At 38.0% G+C, this 12,024-nt stretch overlaps 1 protein-coding gene across 2 annotated transcripts in view; it reads right to left on the bottom strand.

Moving 5' to 3' along the window:
- The window catches only part of LOC131166996 (uncharacterized), a 102,397-nt gene that overhangs the window by 45,471 nt on the left and 44,902 nt on the right, over nt 1-12,024 (bottom strand). For both annotated transcript variants that reach the window (XM_058125719.1, XM_058125714.1), the window contains 2 exons: nt 7,866-7,992; nt 2,394-2,509 (listed from right to left, as the gene is read on the bottom strand). In XM_058125719.1, coding sequence (XP_057981702.1) covers nt 2,394-2,509; nt 7,866-7,992 — 243 coding nt within the window. The remainder of the gene's footprint in view (nt 1-2,393; nt 2,510-7,865; nt 7,993-12,024) is intronic.

The raw sequence follows: 12,024 nt of genomic DNA, 5'->3' as shown, positions 1-12,024 counted from the left end.
AGAAAAGGAGCAAAAGCCACTTCAGTGATCTGTTAGATTCTAGCATATGCTTCACTCGTGGACGATATGGATTCATTGACAATAATTTGAGCTCAGGACTCAACACAAGGCCAAGAACTCTGCCCATTGTCCCTTTAATCATCTCAATGTCAAAACTAACTAGTTGATAGATGCTGAGTTCCCCCCACATACCCTTCGAAGTGCTACAATACTTGCTTAATGGATTTACCTCCTTGGTCATATTTGAAATTTTCTTATATAGTTCAAAAACACGTTTTTGTTTTTTATATCCCATATGGCCTTCATTGTTCTATGAAATATCACGTCTGCAGCAATATGTGGTTCCATGCTATTCCACAACCACACAAGCAATAAGTCATTCTCTTTCATCCAATATTTATCATCTTTGGGGTATGGAGACCAAGGGCAATGCAGCAGATACCTGGACTTATCTTTTGCATTGTACACACTGTTGGGCGCATCTCATTTAATAAAAGGAGGCAAGAACACTTGCTGCACATGGTGGTCAGCTGGTGTTGGGCATGCCTCACATGGAAAAGGAAGTCAATGTCAAAATTGGCTGCAATTCGGTGGTCAGAATGGGCTGCTGTTTGGTGCAGCAATCTCCATCCACCTCTTTGAAAAAGAAGGAAAATTGATGGTGACATTTTTGGACGGGATTGGGCTGCAGTGATCTCTTCCTTCTCTCCTATAAAAGGAGTACTTCCCCTCCGTTGTGAAAATATAGAGAGTGAGAGTGAATATACAATAATTGTGAGTGCACTGTGAGTGTGTATTAAGGTAAGTGAGTTGAGTGTGTCGTAATCCTCCTCCTCCTTCACTGTATACCCATATATATATATATATATTATATAGTGAAGTTACTCCTCTCCCGTGGACGTAGGCTAAATTGGCCGAACCACATAAATCTTGTGCGTTATTTGTATGTGTGTTATTTGATCTTGGGCGGGATTCATATCCTAACACACACATTACCTAAGACCACAACATGTAGTTGCAGGATCCAACTAATTTGATGACTATGATCTGAACCTTAGCGATATCAGCGGAAGCTCACTCTGCAGAGGCCATCAAAATTACCCCCAATACACTACAATCAACACAAACTAGTATTGGGAATGAACAACACAGCAACAATGCAAATCTGACAGCACACACTGCATGGAACAGCGCTTCAGAATTTCAAAGATACAGAATTTCAAGAGGCAGTTATGACCACAAATTTGTTAGAATAAATCTAGGAGTAATCACTTGACCATGCGGAAGAGGACAGATCACAACAAAGCACCGCATGCACTTAATAAACCTGGCAGCAGCAACAGGAATTATGGCTGGCAGCAACTAGAAACGAGTGCAAATAAGAACAGAAAAAGAGTCTTCAAGCACCAACCAAAACCAACCAGAAACTCATAAAAGATTGCAGGCAATCAATCACAAACACATGCAGCACCGAAACCAGTGGAACATCAGAACAGAAACAACAGTACACTAGAAATAGAGTGCAATAGACTTCACATCAGCATACCACCACGAACACACACAGCATCCAACCAAGGATGCTGCAACCTAACTGCGAGGAAGAGTGCCCCTAAACGATGCTCAAACAGAGAATCATATTTGAGAACTGATTAGGGAAAGATATGAAAAAAAAAAATGTAAAACATTGTGCCCAAGATCAACTCAGATAAATTAGATTTTGAGGAGTTCAATGCTCTGATACCACGTTGTAAAGATAGAGAAGGAAAACAGAGAATAATAAAATAAGAAAAAGAGGAAAAAGTTAGGCGGCAGTTTCCTAAAGCATACATATAGCTCTAGGTCTTCCCTCTTATATATTAATAAGAAAAGACATGAAAGGCAAAAATGCTCCTACTTGCACTACATAATTACTAAAATATCAATTATCTTCTAACAATAGCTAGCCAGGAGCATATGATATCTATGCTCCAGCTTGAAGGGGAATGTTACCCACTATTTAGTGTTGATTATTTAGTATTATTACTACATGTTAGAATGTGTCAGTAAGGTTATGATGATCATTGTGATGTACAAGAAGTTTAGTATAAATAGTGAGGAAGACCTATGTGACTAAGTTTTTCAATTTACTAAATACTGTCAACATAAGTGATATCTGCCAAAGCTCTTTACTCTTATTTATCCACTCTAAAGTATAAAACATGCCTTCTGAAGCTGAATTTGCAGAACTTTTAGAAGGAAGCTGTGGGTTTGTCACCAGCCACCAATCACCAATCACCATGGATTGACAAGCAATAATGTAAGCATCCCAAGCTAGACTTAAGAGTTTTCTTTCACTCCACAATATTTTAGGGGAAATTAATTACAGATAGCACCTATATGCAATAAGTCATTACCTTGGTTGTAAGACAAATTGCCACCTTCGTACACCAAACTGTCCCAATATTCCCCAATAGCAAATGCAGGGTTTGAAGCTTCAATATATTCTTTTACAAAACTACCTGAGAATCCTCTGCAAAAATATGAGAAGCTTTATCAATTACCCACCATGGATGAATAAAAGTAGAAGTTTAATAATAGCATTGAGTCCCAATTATTGAAAGAGATGCATAGTAGTTGGCAAGCATAGCAATACCTCTTTTGGTGAGACTATTTTTTACATTTTATCATCTTGAGCTCCAGTAGTTGCTCTATGAATTGGATAAAGATTGGAGACTTTGCAAAATGACATGAAACTGCACTGCAGTATTCATCCTTTTTCTTTTTCTTTTTTTAATAGGCAATCTGCAGTATTCCTTTTTTTAAAAAAATTTTATAAGCAACCCTGTAATATTCTTGAATTCTGCTGCCATATCTTTTCCCTTTTTCACCTCTTCCATGTATTACAACTGCTTCCAATATTGTATTTTGAACGAAATAAATATTCTAAAAATTTTCCATATTGTGACATACAATTAGGAGTTTCTAGGAAGGCAGAGCATTTTGAAGGTGGAAATTTTTTTAAAAAAAAAAAATTTCCATATTGCCACTGAGAACTATGAATTTCTAGAAGGCAGAGTATTCTCAATATTAGTGAAAGTACTTCCTTGTAGTAGGTCATTTGCTTTTTGATTAATCTTTTCTGATTTTATTGACGATGTATACAAAGTTAGTGAGCAACATATGAGAAAAACTTTTGCATGACAGTTTGAATTCTAGTGAGTTAAATTTAATGCCAAGTTCATTTCTTTCTCCAAAAATATTGATAGCTAACTTTTTGGCCTCCCAGATCCATGAACATCTATAATGATATGTCGTTATTTCAGCCCTCTCTAGATTTTTATCCATCAACCTGTAAACTTAAATATGAGATGGATTTGGGTACAGAAATTCTACATGATACAATCAGAGCATCAACTTTCTTATAGAAAGGTCTAAAGGGCATGTAAAAATATATTTAAAAATCATAATATATTTTGATAAATACTGACATAGCCGTACATATCATCATATCTAGAGCATAACAGTTGGTCTTACAGAAATAAAGGATCATTTTGAACCACTTATAGAAAATTACTTAACTAAAAAAGTACTTATCTGTTGACACAATACTTATAAAAAGTACTTCTGAAAAGTACTTATTTTTTAAGATGTTCCAAACAGGGCGTAAGTGTTTTGCTTATACCAAAATTTAACCTACACAGGATAGACAATGCATATACTAATTGGATTTTATAAACTTCAAAAAACTAGATATTATTTTCGCCTCCTCCCTACTTTTAAATCTTGATTAAATACTAAATACCCTTGAAATCCAACATTCAAGCCATATGCCACCAATGAGCCATTTGTCTCGAACATAAACAGGGTGGTCAAGCCACTGTTGCCCCTAGTACTCCTTTTTTGTTTTGGAAGTTATTGGACGAAATAAAAGGAAACAAAGTAAATTATTGCTCTCTCTTCTGATGGGATATGCTCTAAATCTCTGTCTTGAAAAACCTCCCCTTGTCCCTCATAAAGGAGTGTGCCATGGCTACAACAGACAATGATAGGAGAGACGCAAAAACATTTGATCCAGATCAAAGGAAATACTCTCATTCTGGGACTGGACAAAGTGGGGGAGAGCCCTTATCTGTTTGTTCTCGAATACAATCAATCTAGAAATAGGTGGGCGAGATTCCCTACAGTCGCTGCAAATTGGTTTTCTGATGGCTTTTCACTCTACGATATGTTGGGAAGGGGTTTTCGAAGCAATTGTAGGGGTAGCATGTGGTATTGAATGTTGATTTGATTAATGAAGGTAGGGAAGTTTCTGGAGTTAGGGATGGAGCGGGAAGGGAAGGCATATTCAATATTTGTTCCAGGTGGTTCAAAAGGTGATCAATGGCGAAGCTTTATGAAGGAGTTCTGTGCAGTAGCTAAGGATCTCTGTACTGCTGCTGGTGGAAAAGGTTAAGGAAATCAACAAGATCATTGATCATGGGGTCAGGTGGTGGTGGAAGAGAAGAATGGAGAAGGAAAAGGAGGTAAACATGGAGATCTGTCATGGAGTCAGGTATGGTGGCAGAAAAGTCAGATTTGTGTGCATTCATCTCTTGAGTTCTCGCCCAGAGGCGATGACTGATAACTTCCACAGTCAAGGCAGACAGGGTTACGGTAGGGGCTGCGAGGGTAGAAGAAATGGATAGGTTTCTCTCAGGAAGGACAAGGCTACGAAGACTGGAACAGGTTGTTTGTTTGATTGCTCTGGAGTTGCGCCAATTACTTGAAAGGAGAGGAGTACCTTTTTATCTAATGTGGGCAGTCACTCAAACAGGCTCATAATAAGGCTAAGGCTGATACTGTTTTGGGCCTGGATCATTCTTTGCAAAGCAAGTAGGCCTCATTTCTCTCACAGTTGGCCCTTTAAATGAACAGGCCCATAACCTGAACATTGCTGACAGAGCCAAGGAGGCAGCTTGGACATGGATTATCATCATTATTTAAATAGGGTCAAGTGGGATTCTATTAGTTGGGGTTCAAGTAGCAGAAGGCCCAAAAATCTTCTTCTTGCAAGATCCAAGGCCTAAGGAGCAGTGCTGCTCTCTTAATGTCTCAAATGGTGGGAAGACATTTTCTACAGGTGGAGGAGGAGGTAATGATACCTGTTCACCTCAGGGTTATGAATTGGTAAGAGAGCTCTCAGTTGAAGATGTAAAGGGAGGGGGAAATTCTCAGGCAGAGCAAAAGTGGCCACCAGTTGGGGGTCAGACTGAGGAGAATTTTGGCAATTGTTTGCACAGGTGACAAGTATTTCCGGGGAAAGAAAGGATGGAAAAGAACAAAAAAAGTAGGTGGATATTAAGGTGCATAAGCATCAATCGTCAAGGAAGGAGGGGAAGAAAATTTTTCACGTTAGCACTTATATGAACTCAAATATGCAGGGAAGGTTGGACCACAACTGCAGCAGTGAGCTAAGCCTTGGTTTCATGCATCCAGGGGTCTAAGACAGGGAGATCCTCTTTCTCCTTTTTTATTTACTATCGTGGTTAATGCTTTTGAGTAGGATGATTGAGAGAGGAGTTGATAGAGCTTTGGTGGAGGGGATTAAGGTAGGGTATGAGTATTGTATCACATGACATTATACTATTCACTTCGTTTCAAAGAATATGGGCTCCATCTCTAACTTTCTTACCATCTTACAGATGTTTGAGGAAGCATCCAGGCTGAAAAGTTTCTCTAATAGTGTTAGAGGGACTTGGTATTAACATGAACCCTCTTGTTAGGCTAGCTTGTTATGCCATTTTGACTTGGCCTACTACCTATTTAGGCATCCAGTTAGGTGCTAATCCCAATGCTGATACTTACTGGAACTCGCTTTTTAACAGTGACTAGAAGACTGGATTGTGTGGAAAGGAGCGTTCTTCACTTAAGGAGGTCATGTTACTCTTATCCACACTTGTCTGTCATCGATTCCTTTGTAGTATCTTTCTTTTTTTAGAATTTCTGTGAGATTGGCATGGAGGCTTGAGAAGTTAATGAGGGATTTTTCTTGCAGTCAAGTGGTGGCGAGGATAATTGAGATCATCTCATGGGTTGGGAGACTGTGTAGGTCTAAAAGGGAGGGACACTTGTGTCTTAATAGTTTGGTGTGCAAAAACATTTCTGCTTACGGTGCCTTCCTTCAGAACCTAATTCACTTTGGCAAAAGGAATTGCAGTAAATTTGGTCTACAACAAAATGGGTAGGATCCTTGGAAATTTACATCTCAGATTTATTATCATTTTCTTCCAAAAGTCAGTATATGGTGGGTAATGGGGAGCGAATTCCCTTGTGGAAGAACCTTTGGGTGGGTAGATGCCTTTGGCCCTGGCATATCCCTGTCTCTTTCGGTTATCAGATCTTCATGACACCCCAATTTATACTTTTCTTCTTGTTCAAGAGGATGGGCTTTCTTGGAACTTCCATTTTAGGAGAAATCTTAAGAGAGATTAATGAGTTGGGTCCTTTGACCAGTTTGCTCGATTCTTTTCCAGTTTACTTGTGGGATGACTTGTATTCTTTGATTGTACAGCTAAAGCTAAAAAATGAAAGCCTTTATTTGGACAGTGATACTTGAAAAAATCAAGACCAATGATTTGTTTCAGCAGAGAAGGCCTAATAAGGTCCTGATGTCGTGTCCTGTGTTTGAGGAGTCGTTTGCTTATATCTGTTTCTTCACTGCCCTTAAACTTCGGCTGTTTGGAATAAATTATTTGATGTATTTGGTGAAAAACTGAATTTGCCACTCCACATTGAAGACTTTTTTGTACTATTATATGGGAGTTGGCAGGGGAAAGGATAGGAAAGCTTTGTGGTGGTGACCGTTATGGCTATTATTTGGTGTGTTTGGTTGGAGAGGAATGCTAGATTTTTCAAATGTGTGGCTACTACTAACAATTTAATTTGGAGTAGAGTCGTTTATATTGCGTCGCTGTGGGTGTTGGAAATTTTTTTTTTTTTTTTCCGTTATGTTTCTTTGAAAGACTTGCAGCAGATTGGTTGGCTCTAATTCATTGAGTTGTTTTCTGGATTTTCTGTGATCTTTGTAGCTGGTTTTGTATAGAGAGGATTTCTTATTCTCCTTGTTTTTCCTTTTTTTGCTCTTTTTCTTTTTCTGTTGTACATTCTTCACTCTTCTAATTTCTTTGTTTGCCAAAAACAATGTGGGAAAGCAAATTTTTAAAAATAGATGATGCTGGAATTTTTTATATTGAGGACTCTCAGATGCTTAAAATCTAAGGATAAAGGAGGAAACTATTTCACGTAGGAAAAGAAATGGAGGGATCTATCAGAAAAGGGCAGTGAATATGATAGTGATTTTGCTTGTGATGGTGGTCTATTGTTGGATGACATTGCAAACACTTGAATTATGCTTCTTCTGATTCAATTGAAGATGTTTCTTATGTGCCTCCTCCGCTTGAAGGTCTGGAGGATCCATCTTTTGAGGATGGGAGATTAGATGAAGACTTGGCTGCGGAGGAGGTTGCAGTGCTCAACAGCTTCTAGATGATATGGGATTGTAGATGGTTGATCCTGGAGGGACGTTCAATTGGTTGGTGCTAAAAGAAAAGTGACTACAAGGTCAGCGGGAACTAGCAAGATTGCAGAGCTCTATTATCTATGAAGGGAAGGGCTTAGCTAGGGGTTTTTTTCTTAATTAGAGTTTGTTAGTTTTTGTCTTTTTTCTATGTTTTTATTTCCTTGTTTTTTTCTTCTTTTGATTTTTTTTTCCTGCTTTGACAATGTCATGTCCTTCCCTAGGTTGTAATTATCTTTCTTCTCTTTCTTAATAAATTTTTTGCCATCAAAAGAAGTTAGTACGCAACACTTAAAGAAACTCAAATGCGTCAGAGAATGAACACCTTCACCTCACAAAGTCCAGGCGCCACCCATCAAAACCAATATCATTGCGGAGCCAATTTAACCATTCCTTTATATCTCTTTGAACAAAACCTTGGGAATGATCAATATTTGGGGCCGCATGAAATATATCACCTACATACAGGATAAAAAGAAGATAAAGGAAAAAACAGTAATCAGATAACTAGGAGCACGAAAATCATAAAAAATCTTCACTTCTCCATCTTAAGGAACAATCGTTCAGGAGTGGACAAGTTCATGGCTTGATCATGCTCCATCCAGGGTTAGCATGCAAGGTTTATCTAATCATCAGTTGTGGTCACAAGAATGTAAACAGTTTGAATAATAATTGCTCTTGCTTGGGCTCTTGGTTTGTTTTGGAATTTTAATGAGTGCTAATTTAATTTGTGAATGTGTGGGTGTTTAGGGGGTTCTTTCTTATGTGGTATCTCTATATAGGAATTCTGCAGCATGCTTACTTCATATTGTACTTGATTTTCCAGTGCATCAGAGTATTCTAGGTGGAGTCACTGGCTGTTTGAGCTATAATGTACATCCTGCTCTGACAAAGGATGAAAGAAGAAGATTTTAAGATTTATTTTATTTTATTTTTATAGGAAAATAAATTCATTAACAGAAAGGAGAGAAAATTACAGAGAGGACAAGATAGCCTATTAAATACAATTTAAAAAAATAAAATAAAAATTACATCAAAGCCCCTTTACAATCTAACAACAAAATTTCCTAAAAGAAACCCAATGAATGAGCTCAAAAAGAAGCCAGGAAAATACATTGATATTGAATCACTTGAATTACTTCCCATTTGAGGAACCCATACTTGATAAAAGAACCCAGGAAAATAATTGATGTTGAATCACTTGATCTTTATTTGGATTCAAGGAGAAAGAAGAATTCCCAATCCAAATCCTTGAATCAGTTCCAATTTCAGGAATAAAAGATTCCAGCACCCTCAATAAAATGGTCATATCTCAACCCGCTCTCTCTCATTGAAATTTCTAAGAAAATGAAAATCCTAAGAGAGAGAAACACCCTCAAAAGAACAAGCATTAATCAGCGCATTATGCAAGAAGAAAATCTAGAAAGACAAGAGATCAAAGATTCCAACAAAACCTCACCCACCCAAATATCCTCCTAAAACCATAATAGATTCCCATCCCAAGTCAAAAACAGGAGGATAAAAGAAGTGAGCCACATAACAAACAAATTTTCCAAGGGCTAGTATCCCAACTATTCCAAATTTCTGATGGGATCCATACGTGCTTTTAATAACCATGTTCCATAAGAAATCAACCTCCAAAGAGAACCTCCGCAACTATTTACCAACTAGTATGATGTTTCCAGACATCAAGTTCCCAAGGCCCAAACCCCCTCTGACTTATGTCTTCTAACTTTCTCCCAGCCAACAAGATGATCTCTTTTCTATTCCCCATTACCCAACCACAAAAAAAAATCGCTCATAGTCCTCTGTGGGGCAGCAACCACCCCTCCTATAACTCTAAAATGGGGAAAAAATAAATAAATGGGAATATTGGAAGGATAAGCAATATAAGAGTATGTGACCCCCCTAAATATAAAACGCCTTCGTCCAACCTTCCAATCTACTACCCCACTCTCTCCAACACCCGCTCCCAAAATGTACAAGAGTTAAGGTTTCCACCAAGAGGGAGACCCAAATAAGTGAGGGGCCAGTCTAGCACATTACAACCAGCTAAGGCAGTGAAAACCTCTAATTCACCCCTGCTAATATTCATATCGCAAATTCGCAATGATCTTCAATCCTAAAATTTTCTCAAAAGTTTTTAAGGTTAAAACCTTGCAAAACTTCACAACATTATCCTCTACAACCTCCTCCTTGCCAACCTTAAACCCTTAAATCACATCAAAACCTTGAGAATGTCTCAACATAAAGCTCAACACATAAACAAGAGGGGATTAACAAGAGTGAAAAGAACCCCTGTCTTAATCCCCTCAAAGCCCAAAGGCACTCCCTCGGTTAACCATTCGCTATGACAGACATCATTACCGAGCATAAGCACCCTTTAATCCATCTCCTCCTAATCCCTCCAAACCCTTCTTAGCCATAAGGCCCATAACAAGGTCCAAAAAGCCCCAACTCACCATACCATAGCCTTATTTCAAAATCCAATTTAAATAAGACACTCCTACCTCTCTTCCTCCTCAAATCCTCCACCACTTTATTAGCGATCAAAATAGCATCTAAATTCTGTCTATCCTTAACAAAAGGCAGACTGCTCCAAAGTAATTGCACCTGCTAATGTCTTTAGCAAACTTTTAGAGAAAACCTTACCCACAATTTTATATGGGCTAGTTACCAAGCTCATCAGCCTAGATTCTCTTACTTTATGAGATTGCTCCTTCTCATGAATAAGGTTAATGAAGATAGAATTAATACTCTTCCCCACCATCCCATTCTGAAAAAACTTGTGAAAAAATCCATGAACCCAAATCACCTCCCAACTATCCCAAAAGAAATCCATAGTAAAACGTCACCTTATCTCTCTCCATCTCAAACACAACTCCCTCACCTCCTCAATATCAAAAGGTCTCTCCAACCAAATAACAAGATCCTTAGACTCCTCACTACTAGGACATTGACTGAAACCCTCAAGAATCAGCATGTGCTCAGAACTCTCAGTATACAAACTACTATAAAATAACGTAATCTCCTCCCTAATATGTTTGGGGTCGAGCATCATGCCTCCCAAGTCTAACTCCAATTCTTTGAGAAAAATGATTCCCCTCCATTGGCTACCCTATTGAAACAACTTGGTATTACAGCGCCCACCCCCCCCCCCCCCCTCCTTCACCCACAACCCCTAGACTTTTGTTAACAAGATGACATCATTTCCAGTTCTCCCATTTCATCTCTATTGCTTGAAGAAATATTACTTCAATAAATAATCTTTAGCTTAAATGTAAGAGATTATTTTCGTTTTATATTTAAAATAAAAACAAATAAATAAACTATAGGTTTTGAATGCGGTAACCCTTATTCCTTAGGGACGTGATACCTAACAACTTCCCTACCCTTAAGCAGGCCTACTTACCAAGGTTTCTAGTTAGTAGACCTTTAGGAGTCATTCCTTCTCTATATTGCATAAGTTAGTGTAGGTATTCAATCACACCTTAGAAGTTGGTTAGTGAGGACTCTATCTTTATTCATCCAGCTCTTATTCTTCTTCCCTTTTTGGTCACCAAACTCAGATCTCAAGCCCACACACATACTTGGTTTGGAATATCGTCCATGAAATTGTTCTAGCCTTGTCCTCACTTGGTCGATCTTCATCCTTCAGCATTTCAAAACTTGAGGTCGAGTTTTCACAAACCAAAGGAAAATGATATGGGAAGAAAGAAGAATATTTGGGATTTATTTTTATTAGTTATTTTATTTGCAAATATTATGTTTATTTTCTATCTTTTATTTCTTTAGGAATTTAGTATTGTCAGATTTCTAGGTAATAAATTAGAAAATTCTATTTTTTGAATAAAATATGAAATTACTATTTCAGATTCTGGTAATTTCTGTTTCCTGTTTTCTAGCCTAGAGATCTGCTGATTTGATTTGCTGATTTTGTGGTGATTTGATTTGCTGATTTTATGGCCTTCCTAATTTGGTGGCCTTCCTCCACTATTTATCCTATAATCGTGTCTCTTGAAATTCAATAAGAATGGTTATTCTTCTTCTCAAAAATCCTTCATGGTATCAGAGCCTTGTGCTCTTTTTCTATTTTGTTCTTTCTTCTAATGATGTTGTACAAGTCGGCGGTGACTAGCACCCAAAGAAATCCTACCGGCTCTTCCGGTACTTACGAAACCATTCGGCCCAATCCCACTATTCCTCCCAAGCCCGTATCTTCCGATTACTATTCCCAGAATTCAGTCCTTTATCTCATGGTTACAAAACTCAAGGGGCACAACTATTTCGAGTGGGTTCAATCAGTTAAATTGGCGATTGATTGCAAAGACAAAATGGGGCAATTGACTGGCAAAATATTAAAACCTGCTGCTGGTGACCCTAATCTAAAAAAATGGCAGTCCAAAAATTCTCTTATTATGTTTGGCTCATCAATTCAATGGAACCTGCCATTGGAAAACCTCATCTATTCTTCCCACTGCTAAAAACGT

The sequence above is a fragment of the Malania oleifera genome, chromosome 1, assembly GCF_029873635.1.
Source record: "Malania oleifera isolate guangnan ecotype guangnan chromosome 1, ASM2987363v1, whole genome shotgun sequence".
NCBI classification, from domain to species: Eukaryota; Viridiplantae; Streptophyta; class Magnoliopsida; order Santalales; family Ximeniaceae; genus Malania; species Malania oleifera.
Note: the sequence above shows the minus strand (reverse complement) of the source record. Positions and strands in the feature narration are given on the sequence as shown.